The sequence below is a fragment of the Phalacrocorax carbo genome, chromosome 19 (genome assembly GCF_963921805.1).
Source record: "Phalacrocorax carbo chromosome 19, bPhaCar2.1, whole genome shotgun sequence".
Lineage (NCBI taxonomy): Eukaryota > Metazoa > Chordata > Aves > Suliformes > Phalacrocoracidae > Phalacrocorax > Phalacrocorax carbo.
The window spans coordinates 1,287,541-1,314,549 of NC_087531.1; the positions used below are offsets into that span (position 1 = coordinate 1,287,541).

Here is a 27,009-nt window from a genome sequence, read left to right on the forward strand (position 1 = left end):
CGGGCCGGGCCGGGGGCGGCCGTTGCGCAGCTTCGGGGAGCGCGGGGGGGGGGGGGGGAAACGGGGGACGGCCGGACGGCGCGGAGAGCCCGCCCGCAGCCCGCCACCTACCGCTGGTGCCGCCGCCGCCGGGGGGAAGAGCCGGGCGCGGCCCCGGATACCGCCGAGGAGCCGCCGCCATGAACAGCGTGGGAGGCGCCGACGAGATCGGGTGAGAGGGGAGGGCGGTGAGGGGAGGGGGGGCGGCCCCTGTTCCCCTGCGCCCCGAGGCGAGGGGCCGCGAAGCGGAGCGGGTGGGGGCCGGTGCCGCCGCCGCCATGCTGGGCCCCTGCGGACCGGGAGTGTTGTTCCCCCCCCCCCCCCCACGTGACCGGCCCGCGCCGGGCTGCGGCAGGTGCGCGCGGCCAAGGTCACCCGCGGCGCTTCCCGCGCGCCCCGGCCCCGCCGTGACCGAGCGGGGGTCGGTGCGTGACACCCCCCCCCCCCCCCCCATCCCCGCTCCCAGCGAGGTGTAAAACCCACTCGTGACTCACCAGCGCTCCCCGCCTGAGCCCGGCGCGGCCGCGGGGACCCTCGCGTCCCACCGGAGGAGCGGCGGGACAGAAGGCGGCGGGCGGGAGCGACCCCTCGCCGTGCTGCGGAGCGGCCCTGGCCCGCCGCGCTCTGCCCGCCCCAGCTCCCCCAGGGCGGGCCGGCGCCTCCCGCTCGCGGGCGCGCTCCCTTCCACTCAGGGCAGCGCTGCTTCGCTTTAAAGGCTTCCCAGAGAGTCTGCGGCTGCTTCAGCCCGCCGGCCTGGCGTTGCTCTCGTCCTCCCGACGCAGGTTTAGTATTACTTAGCGTTATCCCACCGCAGCGCTCCGCTCTGAAGCCTAGCGACGTTTAAATGACGGGGCTGTAGCCTGGGCACGTTAGAACTGAAAATAGTAAAAAGAAAATAAAAAAAAAAAACCCAACAAACCAAAATCAACCCCGCGATTGGCTGCTTACCTTTCACTGCAAGTTGTGGCACAGAATATGCACATCCAAACCGGTCACCTTTGGTGGTTTTTTTTATTTGAAACTAGAGTGGACACGAAGCAGAGTTCTCTTCCCGTGCTGCCTGCAGCGTGTAGCAATCTGCCTATTTACTGGGCACGTTCTTTGTGTCCTCTTAAAAACACGAGAGGCAGGACGAGTGTTTTGAATGGAACGTATTGCTACAGACAACCCGTATCGCATGAGGCGTGTTTAAATGTGTAGGTTTTGCTCTGAAATTATCTTTATTTGCTCCTGGGCCTCAATCGCTGCCTGGTGCCCGATGAGCTGACCCCCCATGCCGCTGTTTGGAGCTGTAGGTGAGCGCAGCTGTGAGTTACTCAGGGAAAGGTGGTCAGCTTTCATCCCGAACAGGCCCACCTGCCACAGAGCTTGTTCCCGGTTGCAGGCTGCCTAGATTTTGATCCTTCTGAGTTGTAATCAGATTTGAAAGGATTGGATTTTAATCAGAGGTGTTAATTTTCTTCTTTTCCTCCTCCCCCGAAAGTGCTCAAACAGAAAGGTGAAAGAAGGGGTAGAATAACCTGCAGCTGGGCAGAGGAAGCTGTCCTGAAAGCTGATGTGAGATGTGAGTCTTAATGGGAAGTTATGAATTTAACTGCTTTTCTAGGCAGAGTTCTTAAGTCAAGAGAAAACACTTCAGAAGGCCGTGGGCCTTGCGGCGGTGTTGATAGGAGTAGGTAGGGCCTTATGAGCATTCTTCATTGTAATTAATATTTGGGACTATTTTGGGTGAAAGAAAGTGCTGCTCTTGAGACCCCTCTGTCCTACAGGATGAAGCTCGTTGAGTCTGTGCTAAGAGAAACGATAGATGTTAATCAAACTGCCAGGTTACTTTACGTAGGCAAAGAGTGTGATTTTATAAGTACCTGTGCATGCTTTCTGACTGATTCCGGGATTAGCTGCTTCAGTGACAGACGTATTTATGGTGGAAAATAAATTAGGAAGTAAGATTTTGTCAGGAAAGAGTTGAAGCAGAACACGTGGGTTCGTGAAATTTGGTTAAAACTTATTATTACATGTACTATAACTTGGGAAGAGTCGTTGTTCTGCTTCCCGCTCTGGAACGAGGAGCGCTGCCGCTTCAGGTGTGCCATATCCATCAGTGTTGTTCACGTACCGGTGTATGACGCACGCCGTCGTGGCGGAGAGGAAGATCTGCGGGAAGAAATGGGCTTGTGTTCTGTGTCTCATCAGGCTCGTGCCGGGGAGTCGCCTTTGCTTCAGCTGGGGATGGACTAGAGCAGCCTTGTAGTGCTGCAGTCTGTGGCTTTATGGAGGTGTACAGTTTTGGGGGTGGTATGTGACCCTCAAGGGTATATAACTATATAAGGTAGATAGGGGCGAGGACAGTGGTGTCAGCAGGCTCAAACCGGTGGCCTAATTTTAATAACTGCCAGCCCATAAACTCTTGGAACAAAAAGTGTATAGGAGGCCAGGAGGCAGCCTGCGTACGAGCTCCTGCATGGGCTGGTGACGTGAGCGGGACGCGGGGAAACAAGCGCTCACCGGGCGTTATGTCACGTATGATACTGCGACTAGATTTCTGCGTTAGGCGGGGATTAGTTAACTTTGCATTTGCTCAGTGTGCTCAAACCGGTCTGTGGAGGAGTCGGAGGCCAGGGTAGTCCTGGCTTTTGGCATTCTGTAGTGTGCATATAAATAGAAGCCATGTATTTACATACAGCTGCTGTAGGTGACCTTAGGCAACCCTGCTTTCTTGTTTGTTTAAATGTATGTAGGGGGACTACAAACAATACTGGAATTGGAAGGTTTCAATGACCACTAACTGTGGGGAGTCCTCCTTCCCTGCAGACAGCTTCATGTTCTGTCGGAATGCAGCTGATATTTTTAGATTGATCTTATATACCAAGCTATCAAATTTAGTTAAAAAAAAAAATATCCCAATATACAGTGGGTCGAGAAACCGTAGCTAATGTACAATCACGGGCCGTCAAAACTTTAATCTGAGTATGGCATTAGAACAGTTATTTTCGTCTTTGCTAGGGGGAAATAAAGTTATTTCCTTATAGAACTTTCCCTAAAAAGAATGGCGCAAGAAGGAGCACGCAGATTAGCACGTGTGTCCTGTATGCGGAGAGAAGACGTAGCGAAGGGACGGTCGCGGTGACGCCTTGGGTGAAGTTCGGCTGTTACCAGAAAGCGACCTGTTGCTGAGATCTGGCTGGTGTTGAATAAGCCCTTTGAAGTGATGCCACGAGCAAGCCCTTTGCCAGCAGAGGGAGGTGGGGGAGTTTTCCTATCCTTGAGAAAAACTTCGTCATCCTGGAACATGGAAGCAGAGAACAGGCCTGCTTTCAGAGAGGGCTGATAATGGGTGGAATGTCCTGCTTGTGCCATTATCAGATGCATTATGATAATGCAGGAGCAGATGCAGCCGCTGTCTTCTGCAACACTGAAGACTGTACTTTCTTTGCGTGTTGCCAGTTCGGCTGTTTTCTGGCCTGCTTACGGAGATGCTTTGATCTGGGCTTTAACAGTTGGTCACTTTTTTTTTTTATACGTAAGACTTACATCACCTCTCAACTAGCGACTTAGAAATAAAATTTGCCTCAGTGGAACAAGACCTGTATGTGCCATGTAATGCTGAATTCAGTCACCCCTTGTTTTCACGTGTAGGGTCAGGCGCTGGTTTGGTTACTATTGGCTGTTGCATAAGGGTCATGATGTGACGGTGTATCACAGAGAAATGAATCAAAGCAGACCGTTTTGGGTCTGCCGGTTTCTCCTGCAAGCTGCCCCGCTACGCAGGGTCTTTTAGGTGTGAGGCTTTCACTCACTGATGCTCCTGGCGCACAGCAGCTCTCTGGCTGGGGGGGCCAGTTCTTGCTGCAGTTAGCTGCTCCTGAAGAGCGCAGGTGAGAGGAAGTTTAAGGGTGGTTTTTTTGTTGTTGTTGTTAGAACCTCAATTTTCTCTGTTTAAGTGAAGGTGTGCTAATTCCCAGCCTCAGCTCAGCTGCAGCTATACTCGGGTATGTCTGAGGGCGAGGAGAAGACAAAGCAGGCTATGGCTCCTCTCTTTGAGGACTGATGAGAGAAATAGAGGGCATCCTCCAAAGATAAACCATCCCAGCACTTTTCTGTGCAGACCCGTAGAACTATTAACGGAAGAACTTCTTCCTGCAAAGGACCAAGTGTTGAGATGGCTTTGAACTAACCTTTAATTAGGGAGTAGATTAACTTTGTGTGGAAGTTTTGTCACGCCCTGAAGTTGATAAAGAGCTGCAAAGCAGGCAGTCAGGCATCTCACTGCTCTTTGTGCACTCGTCCAGGTGCTTTGGCGTGCTCTGACATGAAATGGTGCAGATTTGGATGCTCTTTTCAGAAGATGGGGTTGCTTCAGATTTGACTTAAGTTTTGAGCGTGAGGTTTAGTTTGGGTTTTAGCCATGACACTCTCATCTATTTGGAGATATCCCTAAACTAGATTGTGAAATGATTTCACAAGTAATTGCTGAATTAGTGCTACTCTGTTATTCAGTACTTGCCTCACAAGTTTGCCTTCTATCTTAGCCGTGAACTTGGTAGTTCTACTTTTGCTTTCATTTAACTAGAAGATAATGGTAGGCAAAAGTGATTCTGACTGGTCTTTCTAGGTGAGTGAGGGAGTAACACATAAAAGGAGTGGATGAAGGGTTTCTGCTTGTTTTAAGCAGCAGTTTGAGGACTTTCCTTTGCCAGGACAGTACTTCAAGAACACAGGTAGTCTCAGCCTCAAAAAGCCTGAGGGCTGACTTCAGCTTTTTTGATCTGAGGATGGAAAAACTCCTGTCAGCTGTTTTACACAATCATGCAGCTAGAGAAGTAGTACAGAAACTTCAGGTGGTGCCTGAATCGAGCTGCTGCATCTAGTTCAGCATTTGGTCTGTTTCTTCTGGCTGTGGTTCCTGTTGGGCTTTGACCTTCTGGCACAGGAAAGCTGGCCACATCATCTCAGGGCAGGTGCGCTTGCGTTGCCTATTGTTTGTAAATTGGTATTAAACTTCAGCCGCTGGCATTATTTTCCATACGACGATACCTCTAAATGTAGGAGATGGTGACATCAAATGTGTAAACTTCAGAGTGTGGTGTTCTTTTTGCTAAACAGCTGTTACGAAGGGCTGCAGCAGCTGTGTTGCTAGTGTGTTTTTGTGGAACAATCTTTTTAACCTACTGCGGTTGTCAGTTATCTTTCTGGTAACACTCAGCGGTAGGTAGCAAGTGCAAGTAGGGGAGCCCAGCTCTTCTTTGAACTTGGTTTCAGAGGCCTAATGCAAGGCTGTGCACAGCTCTTCGATCCTTCACCTGGGATCAAAGCAGTTCATGGAATGGACTCAGGTACTCAAACTAGGATGTCCGGTTTGCTGTCAGTTTGCTTTATCTCAGAAGGTAGGGGCTTTGTTTTCATCCTTAGAAAATTGGAACCGCGTGGACGCTGCAGCTGCTCTCTTCTGTTGCTCAGAGAGGTTGTGTAAGTAACTGAGGGCCAATGATCCAGGCCTGGACAGGAATCCAAACACCCCATTTAGCCAGGTAGATGGACTTTGTAATGAGTTTCTTGGGTCACTTTTCATGATCAGAGGACTGGGAAGCTGCCATACGAGGACAGGCTGGGAGAGCTGGGTTTGTTCAGCCTTGAGAAAAGGGGGCTCAGAGGGGATCTCATCACCATGTACCAGTACTTAAGGGGCAGCTACAAAGAAGATGGGGAGTCCCATGGAGAGGACAAGGGGGGATGGACACAAGTTGCTCTTGGGGAGATTCCGATTGGACATGAGGGGGACATTTTTCACAGTGAGGACAGTCACCGTTGGAATAATCTCCCCAGGGAAGGGGTTGGCTCGGCCACGCTGGACACCTTCAAGAGCCGTCTGGACAGGGCGCTGGGCCATCTTGTCTAGGCTGGGCTCTTTCCAGAAAGGTTGGACTAGATGATCCCTGAGGTCCCGTCCAGCCTGGGATTCTGTGATTCAAACAATTCCAGTGATGCTTTGTACATACTTTTCTGAACTATGAAGTGTTCCCCTTTCTGCCCCAGAAGAGCAGGTAAATGTACTTTGTGGTATATTCTGTGTTGTGGTTTGGTGTTTTTTTTCCTTTTGGCTATTGTAATGATTTCTCAAAATAACACTGCCTTCTCGAGTGCCTGGAAATAAGACGTTTGGATGAACTTAGGCTTTTCTGATATTTTTTCCTTTCTCCTTGTGTAAAAGAATAAAATTCATTCCTCTAATAAGCTGACAATCTCTGTTCACGCCTGTGGCTCCCAAACCAGATGCTTCAGTTTTATATGTGTCTTCATGAACAGAAGGTAGTTGTCACAAAGAATAGTGAATTCTAGTGAGAACGGGCTTCGTAGTGTATTTTGGAGGCCTCAGTACCACCAGGCCTCTTCAGAATAGCTGACTTCTGTGTTAAATAAGATGAAGCATCTGTTGTGTAGCACCCTAAAACTGCTGTATCCTTCAATTGCAGAAAACTGTTTGTGGGTGGCTTGGACTGGAGTACAACGCAAGGTAAGCTATGTATTCTACAGACGTTAAGCCAGGCCTTAGTGAACAGCAGAACAATGTACAGATACACAGCTTTTTAACAGGCAGTACTGCGGTAGGAGGATTTGGATGAGATTCTACTGCTCTCTCCTGTTAATGAAAAAGATTTCCTGTAGAGAGAGTTCAAATATACGTTAATCACTTTTGGCTTTATATTTTCTGTCAGTGTTTGGTGTTGAAGTTTTTGTCAACGTGGATGACGATGATTTTTTATCGTTGCTTTTCTGTGAGGCTACTTTTGTGTGGGTGGAAATAAAAGCAGTGCATACCATTTGTTTAGAGGAAGTAAAATTTAATAATTTTCTAAAGATGAGTTTGAACTTGTTTAGCTGTTTGCTTATCTTTTGTCTGATGATTGCAAACACAGCCTGGTAAAGTTAATATCTGGTTCTGTTTAATATATGCTTTTTTTTTAACAGAAACTCTTCGTAGCTACTTCTCCCAGTATGGGGAAGTTGTAGACTGTGTAATAATGAAAGACAAAACAACAAATCAGTCTCGAGGATTTGGATTTGTCAAATTTAAAGATCCCAACTGTGTGGGAACAGTACTGGCCAGTAGACCTCATACGTTAGATGGCCGAAATGTAAGTTGCTTTTCATGTTTTGGGGGTTTTCTTCTGCTTCAGAACTTTCTGTTCCAGACTTCTTTACGTATCTGTTTTAAATTCTGGCTGCTTCTTTGCAGACTGGATAGTGTAAAAGTTACCTGATGGTTGGTTTTAAATGTTTATTGTAAGACAGCTTTAACTCCAGGATTTGTGTCACATTGTAGAAGCCATGTATTGACGATAGCTTTGATCTGAGGAGCTGGATTTCAGCGGTGCTGTGTTCAGCTGCCATAACCGTAACTTTTAGAACAATATTCTGCACGCTGAGATCTGACCAAACTTCTTCCAGATTGATCCAAAGCCATGTACACCCAGAGGGATGCAACCAGAAAGGACACGACCGAAGGAAGGATGGGTAAGGAAAAATATTTGGTGTATCCTGCCTGTTTTCCAAGGTTTAGCTTACCTTCTAGCAGTTTATTGGATCCACTTGAATTATAGCCATGTTTTAAAATCGGGAGTCAGCATGCAGGCCTTGACTGTAAATTTTATTTCTGAAAAACGTCTTCTGCTTAGATTTCCGTGGTAGGACTCCAAGTACAATACAGCGTTGTGTCTCATCAAACTCGGTTTGTGGGCGTGGTATTTTCTTAAGCTCTTGGCGATGCTTTTAGTCGAGTTCTTCGCGTCTCGAACCAAGTGTCTGAAAGCGCACTCGCAGGACCGATGTTCTTTTCCAGGCTACGTCACACCCTGCAGGTTAATATGATTTTGTTCTGAAATGAGTAAATGGCCTCAGAACACAGTCCCTAGTTTTCTGGTCTTCTGAAGAGCAGAGGCTGGGTTACAGCTGCGAACGCTAAACTTTGAGCTGAATGTGAAGTTGCTTCGCAGTCATGACTGGGAGACTTTGAGCTGGAGATGGCTCCCCCTCCGCCTGCAAGACACCATTGCTCATGTTGAAGTGTAAGATGATAGAAGTAGCCAACTTTATTGTCCTTCTGACTGAATTTTTTCCTCCTTGATTTAGCAGAAAGGATCCAGGAGCGATAACAATAAATCAAATAAAATTTTTGTTGGTGGGATTCCTCATAACTGTGGCGAGACAGAGCTCAGGGAATACTTCAAGAAATTCGGAGTGGTGAGTCATTCAGCCTGATGGCAGTTATCAGTCGGTTGCAAGATGCTTTCCCTCCCCACTGCCTTTTCTCAGATTTCGTCAAGCTGTCAAATTTTGGGTTAATTTAGACAAACTGCTGTAGGGACATATTGAAGCATTTTGTGATAAACTGTAGTAAACGTTCATCATCTTGAAATGTATCTTGCTGTTTGTCAAAATCTATTGCTCTGATAAGTAACTTACTTCACTGCTTCTGTCTCCTCTTGTTTAAATCTACGTCATGCATTATTCTGTTCCCTTCTTGCATAAACTCCTGAGTTGAGTTGGCTTAAGAATAATTTTTTCTCTTTTCAGTTAATAACTTCCAGCTCAGCAATTAAAAAATTTTTGTTAATTTTTTGGGGGAGGGGCAGGGAACAGCGAGTACTTCAGTGAGCTTGTGCCCAAGATCCTCGTCTGGGGCTACGTGTACAGATAGGTTAAATTTTGCAGTCTCTGCCATTGTTTTGGTAACAGTAGCTGCTTTTAAATCATTGTCTGGAATCAGCTGAGCTCTGTTGTCCCTTGAACCTCTGTTCTAGAGACAAACTACTACTCAAAACACAAAGTACTATGAAAATATGCACCTCGTTTTAATTCCGTTTGTAACCTTGGACTGAAATGTCTGTGTCTTCTGATTTTTGGCGTTTTTTTCTTGTTAGTTTTAATTCCCATTTATCTGTTGCCCCTTTAAGATGGTAAACTATTGAACTAAACTACTAAATTCAGCTGTGAATAAGTTTGAGAAACTTAGATTGCCCAAGTTAAATTCAAGATTGTGCCAGCAGATGTGAACTTGCCATCTTTGAGTGATACTTTTTTTTCTAATCACCTTTCTTGAAGATCTCTCCTTGGTGGCAGCAAAGGATCTGTTGATTCTTAAGTGGCTAAGTTTATCAACAGTACTGTATTTAAAATTTGATTAAGATAAAAAAAAATAAAAGGCAATGGCTAACAACTGTTTCTTTAGTTTGAAAGGCTGCAGTAAACTTTTAATAAAAAGGGGGGAGCATGTTCCACAGCTGTGGAGCATAATTTCTAAAGGCTCTTCCTCACAGACTTCTGGCTTTCCAGTTCTGACCTCTGGATGGCTTGGGAGATACAGGGTTATGTTCCGCCAAATATAGAGGGCAGCAGCCATTAAGTGCAAGTGCCTTGAAAAGTAAGTAGTAGCACTTCAACAACAGTGTAGAAACTGGGGGGTCTGTGTAGCGTTCTTAATGAGTTATCTTTGGAGAAGCAGAGGCTCCTACGTATGTGTTTGGCCCCAGAGTGAGGAGCCAAAAGCAGGCACTGGTGCCTGCGCATGGTAAGTGCTCGGTAAATACGGCCAGGGTGAAGTTGGGGACCCAAACAGGGCAGTGGGGCAAGAATCTGGCACGTGGCATAATCCCCGAATGGGGGTGAGCATCAGCAGTTAGCATCCAGTAGGGTATATTCAAGCAAGTGAATATAGTGTAATAACTTGAGAAGTATGCTTCCTGGCTGTACGTAGAAGGCAAATTTGTGTCAGATTTTAAGCTAATTCACGGGATGCTAGTTTAAAAAAAAAAGTCCTAAGATGGACTTGAAGGCGAAGATGTGATTCCGTGAGGTCACACACATTATGTGACAGCTTTTCTGCATCTGAGAAATTTCAAGGCAGTTCCTTTCAGCTTTTTTGATACTGCCTTTGACATAATTGTTACACCTCGGGTTCTGTTTGAATTGTAGCTCACAGTGGTGCTTATTCTGAAAAAAATCCTGAAGCCCTTGAACAGCTTGCATTTTCCATTTTTGGGTGTTATTTTAAGTTAAAATCGCACCGATACTGATCATCTGTAACTTAGGGGGTTTTGTGTAATGCTATTTAAACACCGATTTATAACCGGTACTCTGTGCCGCACCGATATTCAAGTAATTCAGAGAAGCCGTGCAAATTTTTAAATGTGCTTGGAGTTAAAGCTGCTTTTCATGTTGAGAGTGAAAATGTTTATAAATGGAAAAAGTAATCTTTTAAGAAGCTACACTGATGAGCAGTTTGTTGAAAAACAGAAGCCTTTGGGGTTTTTTATAGGCTATAGTGTGGGTATAAACAGTGTAGCGACCTTAATGCTAGATTAAAACCTTAAGTGTGATGAGACCTTAAAAAGCCACAATGTAACAGCTTTTCAGAACAGATGAATTCCAGCTTTTCCTAAACTCCCATCAAGAGCAATATTCCCAATTTGTCGGCGCTGTGCTAGAGCAGCCTGGTATCAATGGCTACATCGAGCATTTAATTGTGCTTTGTGGAGAGAGTGCGGGAAACCAGCCTGTAGTAACTGTTTATAGCGCTCCCCTGGTAGCACAGTTAGTAGAATTTCCCTTCTCTCTTCCAGGTCACTGAAGTTGTAATGATCTATGACGCAGAGAAACAGAGGCCCCGAGGTAAAGGCTGATCTAGTTTGTCCTTGAAATTTCTTCATACTCTCCTATAGTCAGATGGCAAACTATTTCACACCATCAGAAAAGGTAGACTGTTTTCTTTCTGTGTTGCCTCAGGAAAAAGAATAATTCACTGGGCAAATATCACTGCAAGTTTAGACTCTTCACCCACAGCCCTAGTTGGTATCTGTGCATTTGAAGTCAGATGTTTCATGTTCATTTATGGTTTTTTTGCTAGTTTTTTTAGTTGAATGAAATTTGATTCTCAAGCCGCTCCTGTGGCTTAAGGTACTATTGGCGGGGGGGGAAATGAGCAGACTTCCCTCCTGTTCCACATGAAAGGTATGTTGCTGTCTCTAGTTGCATGGGGGGGATACTCTTGTTCAGAGCCCTTCTGAACGTGAGATTAGAACAGAATCCATCCATTATATGCTTTTTGTTTTGGTTAAATGGCTTCACTTAAAATTAAAGAAACTCCTTAAACGACAAAATAATTCTGAAATATATATATTTTGATTGGGACGTATAATCCCTGTATGCTAGACCGCTTTTTTAAAGAAAAAAACAAAACAAAACCCAAAGCGGAAGTTTCACTAGACTATTTAATCAAGTTGGTAACCTTTGGTCAAAATATGAAGCAAGTTTCATGTCATCCACCTTCCATTGCATCTGTCATCTGTTTGACAATTAAGAGGCAATATTTTAAATACGTGAAGCTTAGTTGCACTGACCACCTTGTAGCATGTTCTACATGCTAGAGAATAGTTTGCCATCTGAACTTTCATTTCTCTTCTGACTCATTATTAAGAAATATATTCTTCACTTCATATTTATTAAGCTGTTAAGTCTTAGTTTTATTTTTAATTTAGACATACATCCTTAGTGACATATTTAAGTGTTTCATAGTAAAGTATGGTAATGTTAAGTAAGTTCTCTTTTTTTTTCTTTTCTCTCTGTGAATTGTTTTACTGTGATTAACGATATCTCTTTAGATTTCTTCTCTCTAGGTGATAATTTATCACAGAGGTACAGGCCAGTTCCACAGTCAGAGGAGGGACGGGCTTTGTCTTTTATTGGAGTGTAAACGAAGTTTCAATATATTTGTTTTTTTTTGTTTTCCTCCTTTAGCTATCTTAATCTTCTTTCAACGGATACCTTTTATTTAAGCAGAACATGAATTCATCTATTTAAATGCTCTAGAGCATTTGATTTTAAATAGAGGAGGCAGTGGAGACAAAGATATGGGCATCTGAATGTAATTTGTGGCTGAAGTTCTGAAATATTACAGTAATTATTGTATCATCTATATCTGTGTAACATTTAATCCCAGCCTTGCAGCCTCTGAGCAAAAGGTACTAAAGCATCATGCCTGGTCTGGATTAATCCTGGTCTCAATTAATGGCTTCTCTGCTTAAAGCTATACTAAAAAAAAAAAAAAAATAAATTAAAAAATAGAGGGCTTTGGGTCCACTTCCTAGGTGGTAGCTTAAAGCAGAAGTGACAGATGCACACGGGTTTGAAAACCTATCTGTCCCCATCCAGTGTGCAGATGTTCTGCAGAATTCTTTCTCCCTTAATTCATCTGACTTCCTAGAGCATTCTTGAATCCTGTTGCTCTGGCTTTCATTTTTGTTCTGTTACATTCTTTGGTGCAGCTTGGTAACTAACAGTCATCTCCAAAAATGGCCTTGTTTAGTCCCTGGGGGTGTGCTAGGAAAAACTCCTCAGAGCCTGTGTTCGGTGCTCCTGGTCATGCATCCAGAACATTCTCTCTTGCCTTCTCTTTCCGGTCCGCGTTCGGTTGCAGAGAGTGCTGCTCGGTCTCTACGCTTGTCCTTTTAACATGATACTGCACTGGTTTTGGCTGAGAAGGGGTTAATTCTCTCTAAATGGCTATTTATGAAATTTAAAAGGCCTATGCACCGCCATCTTCTACTTGTACCGTTCTGAACTTTGCCTTCTTCCATTAACTTTCTACCATCCTTGGGTTTTGAACACGTCCCTTACTGCATGCCATCTGACTCATTTGCTGGTAGGAGGAGGGGAAGAACTATCCCTGTTACTAATCCCTGTAGCGTTCATTTCACTTACCTTCAGCTTGTCGCAAGAACGCTGGGAACCAGGTGCTCAGGTAGTGAGAGCTGCAGCGATGCCCTTGAGGAGCCAGCTGTGTGTCTTCAAGCATCCCGGTCGTCTTTGCTTACTCGCAGTCCCTGCCTGCTTCTGTTAGCTCTCCTGCAAGCAGTGCTTTCATCAAAATTCTTTTCAGAATCCCAAGTATAAGCGCAGCCAGCCTCGTTAGATCTTAAAAGAAACAGTGGCTTTGTTGCAGTCTCTGCTTCTCATGCTTTCTATTCTTGGCTATACCAACAACTGTGAAGTAATTTACAGGTCCTTGCTGTGTTTGTTCTCCTCTTCCCCTTGGCTGCAAAGCAGCGTCATTGCTCTGTTCGGTAGTCCGCTTGGATTCCTGCTAAATGCAATTAGTTTCTCTCTAGTCTTCAGTGAAGTCCTGTCCTTCAAAAAAATCAACCTACTGGATGATAGACTTCATCACTTTTACTGTATTTAAAATCTCACGTTATTGGTATTTTGCTGTGTGTTGTACTCTGATTTCTCCACTGTTCCTTATCTTGTGGTGTTTGACCCTCTTAAATCTTTTTTTTTTTTCTTTTTTCTTTGCTGGCTTCCTCAATGACCTCTTATTCTCCTTCCTTCTCCCGCTCCAAACCCCATCCCCACTCCACAATCTGTTCCCCTCCTTCAGTCTTCTTGGAATCGAGTTAAACGAGCGGCCTTCATACATAGATGGTACCCATCGTTTTTCTTTCCCGTGTCTTTTTAGATAAAGGCTGTAATACTAAATGTGTGATTTAAATACAAATACTTTTCTTTTGGCTCTAGTACTTAGATTTCTAGTTAACCTCAGACAAATATATTGTGATGAAATGCTGCTCTCAGTTTTGAGGCTGCTTTCATCACAGGTCAACAAAACTTCGTTTATACTGCCAGTCTCTTGTGTGTGGGAAATGCTAAGTTTTTTCCTTTTTATTTTAAGTTTATTTTAGTGATGTCTTTTGCTCTTGTTGCTGACAGCAGAATTTGACCTGCTGGAATCTATTTTGGCCTGTATCTTTGTGTATTTTTTTATATATAAACTTTCTCTACAATAGGCCTCTTTGGGCTTACCCAACCCAGTTGGATAAGCTTAGAGAGACACTAACTGTTATAGATACTGTATTTCTGTTTAACGCTTTAGAGCAATATATGGCTGCTGTCAGCACTAGCTGCAAAGCAAAATGCAAACCAAGGGGGAAATCTTGGGTTTCAGAAAAGCAGAAATGCATCCATGTTCCATATGCTTTTGATGCCGCACCTCGTTTTTCTTTCTAATTTTTATTGCTCTACCCTTAGCTAATCTAAAGAATGGCACAATTTATGTACTGCATGTGTTCTTACCTTTCCTGGGATTTGGTTGTTACACCAGCAATGAGTGGTTGATGGCATGAACCAGCCTCCGTGTTCTGTGAAATTAACCACTATTTTGCCACTCTCTCGGCAGTATCAGCAGCTACAACCTAAGTGCAGTGGTTCTCAAAGTGTGACCTCGAAAAGCGGTTTAGTCCCGGGGCTCTGCCTCGTTTCCAGCGTCTTCTGCAGGCGTCAGCCGCTCCCCTGCAACCCTTAAAAGCTGCTGGATTCAGCCGAGCTGCCGCCATCGAGGGCTGTGGTCAGATACAAGGGGCCGAGCTGCCCTTGGGGATCTGGAGCAGTTAGCGGTGTCTTGGGCAAAAAGAGGGACTGAAAAGTGGTGGGTAGATTTTCAAGAGAAAAGCAGCAGGAAATAGAAGAAATAAAATAGATGAAGGGATGTGACGGCAAGTATCGCACTCCGTGCGAGCAACGCTTCCGTAGTTGACGGGTTGCCGCGTTTGGAAGGAGCGATGCCTCGTACGTGCTTTTTTCTAAGGTGTGGAAAACTTGAGAACCTCTGATCCTAGGTTGTTAGTTTCTGAAGCTTCTCATTCATCCATGGAGTGGTAAAATTTTTCATGCTTTAACAGCTACATTTCAAAGACAACTTTTTTTATTTTCCACAGAAAATATTCCCTAATTGGACGAGCGGGGCAGGGGGTGGGAGGAAGTTGCTTTGCAGCTTTGGGGAACAGGGACATGATAGGTTTTCCTTGGGAACCTAGTCTGAATCAAAAGACAGGAGCAGCAAAGTTGCTCGACTTTCATCTGCTGTCCCACAAGTATTTTGTTTTTAATCATGTGGCACAGTTATACTTATGACTATATTAGCACTATTTTCCATTTCCTGGCAGGTGGGTTAGGAATAAAATCCAAAGATAGTTAACAAGCTCAGTTTGTAAGTTGCATGTGTGAAGCCAAGATGAGGCGTTGGTTGCCTAATGACAGGAAGTATCCATCGCAATTTTCTCAGATTGACCTTTTTTGAAAATTTAACACAAGTCTCGGTTATCTGAAACCCCTGCTTGAACCCTTGGTCCGCCCCTAATACTGTTCATCATCCTGTTTTGTGTCACAACACCCTGCTACCTTGATTCACTCTTCGTCGTTGGCTAGGTTTTGGATTTATTACTTTCGAGGACGAACAATCAGTGGACCAGGCTGTCAACATGCATTTTCACGACATCATGGGCAAAAAAGTGTGTAGTTGTAGTTTTATTTTACCTTAAGAAAGAACCAAGTCTTGGGCAACTAGCAATTTCACTGGTGAATAAAAACCATCGATTCAGTTAGGCGGGAGAGCGTGCGTGTCCAAATTCGAGGCTTTATCCATGAAGGTGGGGAAAGTCTTCTGAGTTTGCTTAAAAGGGGTGAGGTTAGCTTGTGGCTTAGCCCGTAGAGGAGGCAGATCTTGAAAGCCTGAGAACTTAGGCTGTGGGCTCTCTTGTTTTGGGTAAGGCCTTGTGCTGACAGACCTGGGGGGCTGCTCTGGCTGAGCGTAGCTTACCTTACGCCGACCTGAGGACTGCCTTTGTGTGGAGCACTGCTTAGGTGCAAAGATAGAGGTTAGTTGTTTCCAGCTGTTTGAAAATCGGAATCCCAGTAAAATCTGAGTTGTTCAAGGCTTGGTTTAAGATACCACTCCTTCAGATGTGTATTTGATACTCAAATTTTGAGGTGGTGTGAGACAATCTGCTTTATATAATCTTAAGCTTAAGAGGAAAAAGAAAAAAAAAACATCGTGAAGGATTGGTTTTTTAAAAAATTGGGTCACTTACTGTGAAACTTTGATACAAACCCACGTACTCTATATAGTATTTAACCACAATGCAGTTAAGTGACCTCTGGTTGTTTCATCTTCATACTGTGTTGTCAGCAAATGGGTGTTTGATAAAGGGAGGAATTTTTTAGGCTTGCTTTGGTGTTACTCGGCAAGGAACATGTTTGTACCTGTGGAAAAAAAAAAACCAACTAAAAGCAAAGTAGATTGTTGCAGGACACCCAGGTTTTATACAGAGAAAATAACTTCTTAAAGAAAAATTTAATCACAGGAAATTCTGGTAAATTTAAAATCCTTGCAGCATTACAGTATATCCACAATTTTTAAACTAAGCATTAAAACTGCTAACCTTAGAGTGACCAGGTTTCAAGGAAACACAAGAACACTGTCACTTGCCTTAAATTATTGCATTGTACAATTTTGCATTGTCTTTTAAAGTCTCTATGTGCTGATGTTTCATAAGCATTTATTTAGCTAGGAGGGGATATATTTTTGCATATCAGTGGGATTCTGGTTAATTATGCAGTGTATAATGCTTTTTATTCCTGTGACCTTGTTTTGGGGTTGAGGGGTGGGCTGATTCCCTAATAACGGGAGCGAAGCAAGTGAAGAAGTGTGCCTGTGTACTCAAGAACACTAGCGTGTGTTCTTGACGGCTAGTGTTTCCCTCTTGCGAGCAGCTGAGCGCTCCCGTTTGTGAGCAGATGCGCTGACAGCAGTACATGTACATCGGTATGTGTATGAATTAGCTATATCCTGTGTACATCCTCCGGTCTTCCCTCGGAATCGCCTTAAACTTGCGTGAGCCACTTAAACGAGAGGTCACGTCACAAAGCGGCGAGCTCGATACGAGTAGGAACAAAGGATAGTACATCTGCTGTAATGGTTCTGGGAGAGCATGGAGAACCCTGGGTGAGCCTTCCAAACGTCGCCTCCTCGGCTGCCGGTTTTCAGAATACCTCAGTGCTAATTCAGAGTTCTCCGTCGTTTCCCCAACAGCCTCAGTACCAAAACGAAATAATTTATTTTTGCCTTTTTTTTTCTCCTTTCAATGACATGGAAAGCAGAGGCATGCAGTGTGTTTTCAGCCAGGAGCAGCGGAGGTGCCTCATTTCTTGGTGGAAACAGGGCTTTAGGCAGGTGTAGAATTTTAACCTCGGTGCTAAGAATATTGCACGGGGATTTTTTCAGTCCTCGGTTTGGCAGTTCACCGCTTCCAAATGTGCACTGAAAAATTAATGGAATTCTTCCACACAGAGCTCCAGATACTCCGCTCTCTTCACTGACTAATAATGCCTGCTTTAAAAATGGTATCTCTTTCTTTTTGGTAATTAAAAAGGTATTGCTGAAATGAATCCATATGTTGTTGAAAGGAAAAAAAATTAAAATTGCAAGAAGGACTCTGCTTTTGTAAGCAAGAACTGAATTCCCTCAAGGCAAATGTGTTAAGACTCATTAATTTGAGTCCTTTGAAAAATTCCCTCGGCTCCTCTCTGGGAGGGCCTTCAGCTGACAGAGATTTGGTTACTGTCATGTCTAATGTCCTTGGGGCATCTGCAGTGGGGTGGGGGCGGGGGGCTTTGTCCTTGCCTTGTGCCTGTTTCCTGTTTGTTCTCTGACATGAATGGTTTTTAAGACATGGCAGGAAGAATTCTGAATACTTTTATTTTCCATACTACTCAGGCCCATTGATGATTGAGATTTATTTTCTTTGTACTCTGGCACCCATTAAAATTAATCATAAAATAATAAAAAAAAAGACTTTAATTCAGCATGCATGAGTGCTGAGAGTGTTTCATTAAATCAGAAACTGGATATTTTTTTTGAGAGAGAGAGGTTTATATTGAATGTGCAGCTTATTTTAAGTAGGTCAAATGCACTTATTCGATGGCTTGGAACACTAGGACATTTTATCTTTGAATAAAATAAGTTAAGCACTGTGGCTTACTAATTTTAAAAACAGGAGGGCTTTTGTCACTGACTTAACACAGTATGAAGATTTGCTTCTTATTGACTCAACTGTCCATTTTTATTACTTGCATGTTTGTTTACTTTTTTGTTAGATGTAATGTAAGATTCTCTTATCACATCCATTCCCTCTGACATTGTTTGAGTTAATTGAGATTCTTTAAGCGTTAGCCTGGGGAAGGTAAGTCTTTATCTTCCATTAGACATTTAAATAAAATCTAAGTTTAAAAACAAACAAACAAAAAACCAAACAAACAAATGTGTGTTTCTCAGGTATGAGCAGAGCTGAAATTGTAGTTAGATGGGGTGGGTTTAAACTGTAACTTTCAAATGAACCCCAAACATGTTTGAACGGTTAAAGCATTAGTACCCTTTTTCAGAGCGTGCTCTTTACTCCCCCAAGGTCTTTTTTTACTGGAAACGCCATTTTTGTAACTCCTGCCTTAAACGCTAAATTCGTATATCAGCGATTTAAAAGATTATGCTTTTTTTTTAAGTGAAGAGCCGTCGTAAGAGGGTACTGCTGTTTTAAGATTAAAGCCAATGAATACTGTACTACGATGAAACATAAGTGATTTGTAGGATGTGTTTTACTTGAAATACCTCAATAGTAGGACTTGTAACGTCTTACCATCGTATATGTTGTACCTGAGAAACATTTTAAATTACTGGCCTTAAGTTTAATAATTAAGTATTTAGACATAAGTCATAAGATGCTAAGTGTAGTCTTAAGTGTAATTAAGGGTGTGTGTGAAGGGAAGGGGGGTATATTGACCTGCACCATCTCTCCTAAATGGTGACTCTGTTTGTTTAGGTGGAGGTGAAACGCGCAGAGCCTCGTGATAGCAAAAGCCAAACTCCAGGGCCACCCGGTGCCAGCCAGTGGGGAAGCAGGATCATGCCGAGCGCTGCCAACGGCTGGGCAGGGCAGCCCCCTCCGACCTGGCAACAAGGATATGGCCCTCAAGGTACTGCTTTAGCCGTCTCGCAGTCGCTGTCGCCTTTGCAGTTACTGGTGATTTGGTCCAACTGGCCAACGAGGGTTCCCCAGGTTTGTCGGTGCCGTGGCCGTGCTGGATTATTGGTAGCAGAACTAAACTTCCACGTGTCAGTCCTCCCCAAGTCTGCTGAGATCGTTCCTTCGCTTCTTTTCCCAAAACGCTTTGCACAGAGCAGAAGTCAGTGGGTTGTGCCGAGTCTAGCATGTGTCCCGGGCAGCCTGGGACTTCTCCTTGTCTGTTCGGTTCCGCCTCCCCCCACCTGGCATCGGCACGGTTTTCGGTACTGCGGAGAAGGTGTTGAGAAGGCTCGATGGCTCAAGTTGTGACTCCAGCTGTGGGATTGTGGCCTGCGTGAGACCCTAATGAAAAATTGTGTTGAAATATGGGTTTTCAAGGATGAGGCAGTTTCAGAGGAAGTTATAAGTACAATTTGAAAGGGATGAGAGAAAAACAGATGGTCTTGTCTTTGGGTTTTATTGCTTAATGTAGCCTGGAAAAATAACAAGCAGCTATGGGCCTGGCAGTGGTGCAGGGGAGCACTTACTGCATATAATTTTCTTGATTTAGCTTGAACCCTTCAGGGCTGAAAGGAGCAGCCAAGTGTTTTGGGTTTGATGGCTATAACCCCCACAAGATTTTGAAGACAGGATAAATATGCTGAGTTCATCCGAAGACAGTTTTGATAACTTACGGAGAAATACGGTGGTATAATTGAGTTGCGTTTGACAGAACAGAACTTGCTTGCTCTGATATATGAGAAATTTCCACCTGGGGGGCCAAAGGGAGTGTCACTGCTTCATCTATTGCTACAATAGATGATACCTCAGCGGAGGGATTGCTTGTTTCCCCATGGTGCTTATTAACTTGAAAGCTGCAGCTGAGGCTTTGACATTCTGCACAGATGTGCTAATCTGCAACTGCGCAAATTGAGAAACTGGATTATTTTCAGTGTGGTTATTTGTAGGGAAAATTATATCTGGTCTACTGGAAAGATTAATGTAAAACATAAATGCATTTATCTTTCAATCTTAGTGCTGCAACAAATGCAGAGGATGACGTTTTTATGGTCCAAAACCTTCAGAAATGACTAGGGTAGACCTGGTAGTACATTAACAATGCACTGGGTGTGTAGTCTGCTGTGATTCTTGGTATTTTTGTTCTTCATGCTATATAGTTTCTTGCACTTGGTATGCTGGCAGATCTTGAACACTCCGTCTGGTTTGGGTTTGGGGACTGCTGTCTCTTCTGCGTGTTATTTGCTGAACGATTCAGAGTCTCTTCAGAACTGCATATTCAGAGATAGTCCAAGGCTATTTCTCGGACCACAAAAATAGATCTGTAGGGATGCTGGGAGGATACCCAGCCTTTTCCAGAGCCCAGAGCAAGATCAACTTTCTTTTAAATCATTCCTGTTTCATAATATAGAGCTTCAAGTCATGTATAAGTCGCTTTTTTGTTCTGTTTTAGGGATGTGGGTGCCAGCTGGACAGGCAATTGGTAAGTACGTTATATGGGACCAATTTTAAAAAGAAAAATTCTCCTGAGCGAGGGTGCAGGTTCTTTAAGAATTCACAGTGATTTGTGGATTTCTGTAGTATTTAACCTACATTTAAAAGCTTGATTGAATTTGTCCTGGAAGAGCAAAGGAGAAGACAGTGTATTCTTAACAAATCAGTAATGGGAGCTGGCATACATCCTGCTGTTGCCAACCACGCTAATTTGTTATCGAGGAATTACATTCTGAACTGCAATTATTTACAGCAGGGATACTTGAAGGACAAATATTTCCCAAAGAAAGAATTCATAGAAGGCTGAGACTGTCAGAAATCTATCAAGCAGCTTTACCCCATCTAGAGGATGCAGACTTAAGCAGCAACTTTTCATTATTAAGCTGCTTTAGTTCTTGGTTTCTCTTAATTTTCTAGGTGGATATGGACCACCTCCTCCAGGAAGAGGAGCTCCGCCGCCGCCACCACCATTTACCTCATACATAGTCTCTACACCTCCTGGAGGATTCCCACCTCCCCAAGGATTTCCACAGGGCTATGGCACCCCTCCACCATTTAGTAAGTAACCTACGGGAGTTTGAGGACAGTTTGTCACCAAATCCAGTTTTCAGCTTTTGCTCAGCTTTCTCTGGATTTGGATCCCCCCCCACCATGTTTTACATAACCTTAAATATTTTGCCTAGATTGTATATTCTGAGCCATAATTATCTATGTATGTATTTTTGTCAGTGAGTTGGGTTACTTTTTTTTTTCTTGGGTGCGGTAATGATTTGTTATGTTCTCCAGTTTAAATCTGTGTTGCTAAACAAATTTAGATTTATTGTGTACCCCTGTTACAACATCTGAGAGAAAAGTTAGGGATTACTGCATGGTGACCTGGGCTCGACACAGGCTGGGATTTTTCGGAGAAGCTTAAGGAATTAAGGTCGCAACTGGCGTTGGAAATATAAATAGGATTTTAGCACCTACCCTCTCAGGCCACCTTTTGAAAAGTCTAGTCACAAACCTAAATTTAAAAAGAAGGTGAAAAATAGCACCCAGTTATCTAGAGTTGCTTGTTCTGCAAGAAAACTGTTTTTTGGGGGATATTTTTTTCCCTCCTAAAATCTTGGATAATATGGCTTCCTCCTCATGTCTCACGTGTGCATGTGAGCGCGCAGAGTTTGGTCCCTCGTTCTACTCTTATCGCTTTTTTCTGGTTGCTGATGTGGCTGCAGCCTCCCTTTGGCGTGAGATTTTTTCATGTTAGGAGGTACCTTGTTGGGGACTTTAGCCACAGTGGTTGCCAGAGCATAGGAGTGAATGACTGTATGGGCAGCTGTAGGTTACAAACACTTTGGTTTCAATAGACTTACAAGTATTTAAAAAAAAATTGTGTCTTGCTGTAAAGCCAAGCAAGAAGTCAGGGTGGCGTTTACCCGTGCCTTTTCACATGTATTGTACTTCCCTCGTGTTTCAGGTTTTGGTTATGGTGCTCCACCTCCTCCACCTGACCAGTTTGCCCCACCTGGAGTCCCCCCTCCACCTGCCACTCCAGGGGCAGCACCACTAGCTTTTCCACCACCACCACCACCATCTCAGGCAACTCAGGACATGAGCAAACCCCCAACTGCTCAGCCAGAATTCCCTTATAGCCAGTTTGGTAAGTAACTGCATATAAAATAAACTCAACTTGATGTTTCTCCCCTTCCTGCTTTTCTTTTATACTTGGGTAGAAAGTCAGTGTTCCGAAAGAGTTTGCTAATGCTGAAGGCACTTCTCTCCAGGATGGGAATACCAGCCATCAGCCCTCAAGTGATCCTTAAATCATGCAGTATTCTAGCCAGAGGGTATTTTCTTAATCAACTCTAAAACGTTGCTTGTATGCTGTGAAATAGTCTTCAGGGACTTGTGCGCTACTAGGGTAAGTTACTGATTTGTACTCTCCCTGAATCCGTAGTTAAAACTTTTTTCTCCAAGAGCTTCACGGAGCTTGTAGTCAACTTCTTTGTGTAACTGACTTTGATCAGGATGGAGAATAGACTCAGAGAGCGAGAGTAGCATTGGGAGGCAAGCAGTACTGGTATAAGAATCCAAGCTGTGTGCCTTCTCCCTTCTTCCCATTCCTTTCCTGTCTGTCGCAAGTTGTACTTCTGTCAGAAGTGTGTAATTCTCAGTTGTGCTGTATAGATAACGGCTTCAGAGAGCCGGTAGAAGACATTGATGTAACGAGTTTTAAGCCAGGCAGCCAGTACATACCAAAAAACCCCCCAGTTGTTAGACAGGTGCTTGTGCCCCTGAGTAAAATTTCTGCTCCTCCCTGTGGAAGCCGGGAGGGAGTTCTCCTCTTGCCCTTTTGCTCAGCCGCGCTTCTGAGCAGTGTTCTCCAAGGAGCTCTTTGTGGCATACTCTTTTTTTTTTGTTTGTTTGTTTTTGAAGGGATTATAATTGCTCATTTTTTATTCCTGGAGTGAACTTTTTCTGTGCGTTAGGCCCCCTGGATTTAGGACTGTTCCCCTCTTGAACAAGTTCTCCATGTGTTAGTGCCTGCCTGCCTCAGTTAAAGTGCCTGCAGAAACTGTTACGAAACAAACTTCAGGAAGGTATTGAAATAGATACTATTTGAGGTTCTGACAATGTCAATTAGACTCTGAAGGAAGACTAGCCTTGCAGTTGTGTTTGTAAAGCAGGCATATGTTCTCGTGTTGAGGAATTTGAAATGTTTTTCAATTTGTTTGTTATAAACATGGTGGCTTTCATAGATAGCTTTGCCCTTGTGATTCAAGAGGAAGTTTTTCTCGTCTTGCCAGAACTCGTCTCTTTGCAGACTCGTTTTGGAGGGCGGTGGACCCTACTAAATGAAGCATATATCTGTGCACAGTCACTTATATTCAGTGAGGAGCCAATATTTGGGATGTGTTGAAGTTGAGGAAGAATCTGTTTTCCAGCATTGCGAAAAACTGGGCAGGGGGGGATTCCAGTATTTGGTGTGTATGGTACCCCTTGCCTCTTGCCTGTTCTAGGAAGCCTCTTTGCCAGTGAAATATTTCAGGTGTTCTTAGTCTCTTAAGAGTGCTAGGGAGGAAGAGGCGTGTAGGGCTGCATTTTGACCGAAGAACGCTAAGGAGGTTAGTTGTTTAAACCACAACTGCAGTTAGTCTTTCACCTCAGGAGGGCTTTTCTAGCCTGAAAGCTGTTACAAGTGCTAACGGGGATGGAGGTGATTAATGTGCTTCAGTACCACAGAATCATCCACCTGTTCATAAAACTGTGTGTGAAATCTTTTAAACTTTTAAAGAGCTTCAGCACTTTATGTGATCGTACATTAGTCAGTAGCGTTGCTGTACAATAGGCAGTCTAGCTGATCTGCATGTATTTACATAAATGCATAAAGCTTGTGGGCTTTAAAGAAGCACTGAGTTATCTAATCATTGTGGCATTTTAAGATTTGTCCTGGCTTGACAGCATCTGAAATGCTGCTATGTTTACAGCTGGGATGAATGTGAACGCTAGTAAATGAAACACTAACGTGGGTGTGTCTTCCTCACCCTGAAAAATTATCTCTGTACAGGGCTCTCTTGGGGTTCGTCACCCTGGTCTCCTCATTTCTTACTAGGGCTGGGTACCTATTCTCAAGACCCTTCAGGCTACGCGCCAATACTTTGTTTACACTCTTATGGTCAGGCTGAGCAGTGAGAAGCCTAGGTAGGTGGTGCCTATTTACAACCAATGCTCTTGATATATCTGCGGTTGGGAAATTAACTTGGGTTTCTTGCAGGGTCTCTTTTGAGAGGGTGGGGGGGAACAATGCGGCTCGAATGTTTACTTTCGTGAGTACGGGTGGTACAGCTCTCTGTTCATCGGCTGGCTGGAGTACGAATGACGCCGCCGTTCACTTCCCAAGCTGCTGCGCTGGCGAGGCTTTATCCTGCGTAATCGAACGGAGCTCGGGTTCTTAAGCAAGACAGTAAAACCGTAACGGTCGGCACGGCTGCCTTAGAGCAGAGGTGCTGGTGCGAGCCGAGAGCTGCAGCAGGAGTTAAGAAAGCAGGGGGAGACAATGTGTACGTAAATGTCTGGCTGTTCAGGTTTACGCTGTAGGTTTCCGTTGTGATAAACAAATCGAGAACTGTGGTTTCCACCACTCAGCGCTGTAACACTGCAGTGTACAGCGAGAATAATGTGACTCCCACCCCCCACACTCTGAGCCTCACCCCTTGGCAAACAATTAAATTGTATTTTTGGTTGCCTGCTTATCTCTGTCTGAAAAAAAATGACTGGATTAGCATTTTGAGCTAATAGAAGCCTGTGATAGTGTGTTTTAAGGCTCATTAATGGTAGCAAGTCCTGAGAGACAGGCAGAGCTTGAAATTGAAATACTGCAGACATGCTAAGAGACGTGATTTTGGATTAAGAGAGTTAAACCTGCTTTAAGCCCGCATAGAGAGAAGCAGAATTGCAGAAATGTACTTAGTAATTAGGATTCCTAATACCATCTTTCATAGCAGAGGCTTGCGCTGATGCCACTACTATGATTAAGAGTCGTATTTAATTACAGGAACTTTTATTGAATCTCTCAGTTTCTCAGTGTTCTTAATTTACATCTGGTTGGCTTTCATATCGGCAGCAAGAATTCCAGCAAGTCTTTCGTCTTCGCCCTTTCTCCCTGTCCCCAAATCCTGCTTCCTCTAAACCTGTTCTGAATCTGGCCTGTGGCAGGGGCCACGCTGCAGAGCGGCGGCCGCAGCCTCGCTGGGTGAGCAGGAGGACAGGGTGGCAGGAGAGGAGAAGCGCTTCGTTCCTCAGGTTGAGGAAGAGCAAGCTAAATGTTAACCTGCAGCATGCGCTAGCGTAAACTGTAGCTGAGACACAGCACCCCTTCAGGCTTAAAACTAACCGACCTCGGCTGCTGTCGGCGGTGTAGGGGCCGTGGGAGAAGGGCTCTCTAGTCGATTACTGGCTGCTGCTTCTCTTTAGCCGGGTTAGACGTGTTCGCCGCCGTCTGCGGTAGCAGCGGGGTGTCACGTTTTGAAACGGGGCTTTGTTTTATGAACTCGCAACAAATTTACTTCAGCCCGCCCGTGCAGTGAGCTTTCGGGGAGGGACGTTAGTTCTTCCTAAGAGCAGCTTTGGACCGGGGGTTCCATTATAAAGTATATAATGGGCGCAGTAGCCGCGACCTTCTGGAGTCTGCTTTGCCCCGCCATGTTTCAATTTACATTTTTTGAATTGACTGTTCCTTGAAAGGGAGGCCAATTCAGTTAATTAAAATGCATATTCAGGCAGCAGCACTCTGGTTGTTTTTTTTTTTTGAAAGGGAATTTAAGATTGCCTTCTCCAGCGTGTCTTTTCAGCGAAGGAGGTTTTTGACTGTCCAGGGAAGGTGGCGAGGCTGACTCTAGAAAGCCAGTATCGAATAACTCCGCGCAGTCGGTCGGAGGTGCTGCAGGTTAATAGCTGTGAGATTTCAGGAAGAACTTCCTTGCTCCATCTTCATCTCTGCTGAACCTGCCAGTACGAGCTTTTAGCCAATAACCACCCAACACAACAAACGATTTGGGATGAGCTGACAGCAAACCTGCAAGCCACTTCAAGCTTCTGAACAGCCGTAATAGGATAGTTTAACCCTCAGCCAGGGTGGGCTTACCTCAGAGGGGGAAAACTACCGTTCCTGCATACCTATTCACTCCTGCTTTTTGCCTGTTTCTTTGTAGGAGAAGGGAGGTAATTGCCAGAGCTGAAAGCAGCTGCTTATCTTAGCGTCTTAGAGCGAGGTGTTCGTTCCTGCGCGCGAGGGGGGAGGGAGCGGCGTCAGGTTTTGAATTGGCGCCTCTGTTGTGTGCGCGGATGCTACTGGAAGCTGACTCTGCTGCCTCTTTCCCCTTCTCCCCAGGGTATGGACAAGACTTGAGTGGTTTTGGACAAGGTTTCTCTGATCCCAGCCAGCAACCCCCTCCCTACGGAGGCCCCTCGGTGCAACCATCCAGTGGCCCACCTGCAGGAGGAAGTGGTTTTGGACGAGGACAGAACCATAACGTGCAAGGATTTCACCCCTACAGGCGCTAGCGTGGGCTGGCAATCAGGGAATTCTGTCCACACAGGGATGCCTGGTACCAGCTGAACCCAGGAATCCCAGACTTCTGAACTTGTGACAATCACATACTTGATGGAAGAAAAACCTAACAACATTTTTTTTTTGGGGGGTGGGGGAAGATGGCTTCTGAAGGCAAAGCTGTGGGTGTTTGGACTGCAGTTTTTAAATATTTTCCTTTCTCTAACCCATCAGCACAAATAAAGAAAATGTCACTGGTTCAAACTACAGGGTTTTAAAAATGTCTTCAGCTTTAATTCAAAACTTCAGGTTTCTTTTTTTTGAAATTATTTTTTTCCTGAGCCTTTGTTTTACCGTATATTGTAAACTTTTATGTTTAAAAGAAAAAAATATATACATTTACAGATTGTGAAATTTTTAAGAGAAATTTTCTACTATGTATGCTGGCTTATTTTTTAATTTAAAACAGGGTTTCCGTTAGCACTGTTGGAAGTGAGGGTAAGCGGCAACCCCCTTACTCCTGACGTTAGCGGTGGGGCGGATGGT

At 44.4% G+C, this 27,009-nt stretch overlaps 1 protein-coding gene across 4 annotated transcripts; it reads left to right on the top strand.

The window, feature by feature from the left end:
- DAZAP1 (DAZ associated protein 1) lies at positions 1 to 26,890 on the top strand. Of its 4 annotated transcripts, XM_064469642.1 has the most exons (13): positions 1 to 211; positions 6,510 to 6,550; positions 7,006 to 7,172; positions 7,486 to 7,551; positions 8,167 to 8,277; positions 10,656 to 10,704; positions 15,292 to 15,374; positions 18,738 to 18,891; positions 20,392 to 20,421; positions 20,850 to 20,990; positions 21,892 to 22,074; positions 24,028 to 24,116; positions 26,305 to 26,433. In XM_064469642.1, the coding sequence occupies exons 1-12, from the start codon at positions 180 to 182 to the stop codon at positions 24,105 to 24,107; spliced, it is 1,137 nt and encodes a 378-aa protein (XP_064325712.1). In that variant the 5' UTR covers positions 1 to 179; the 3' UTR covers positions 24,108 to 24,116; positions 26,305 to 26,433. The 4 variants fall into 4 exon arrangements, with proteins under 4 accessions (XP_064325712.1, XP_064325711.1, XP_064325710.1 ...); XM_064469641.1 differs by lacking the exon at positions 24,028 to 24,116 and having other exon boundaries at positions 5 to 211; positions 8,170 to 8,277; positions 26,305 to 26,890; XM_064469640.1 differs by lacking the exon at positions 24,028 to 24,116 and having other exon boundaries at positions 7 to 211; positions 26,305 to 26,890.
- Positions 26,891 to 27,009: the final 119 nt, after the last annotated feature.

What these genes read in the sequence shown, in the direction of transcription:
- DAZAP1 (XM_064469640.1), top strand. Translation starts at nt 180, where the DNA reads ATGAACAGCGTGGGAGGCGCCGACGAGATCGG. An exon ending in ACGACATCATGGGCAAAAAA is followed by an intron (nt 15,375 to 18,737) that starts GTGTGTAGTTGT and finishes CTGTTTGTTTAG; the next exon opens with GTGGAGGTGAAACGCGCAGA. An exon ending in GCCAGCTGGACAGGCAATTG is followed by an intron (nt 20,422 to 20,849) that starts GTAAGTACGTTA and finishes TTAATTTTCTAG; the next exon opens with GTGGATATGGACCACCTCCT.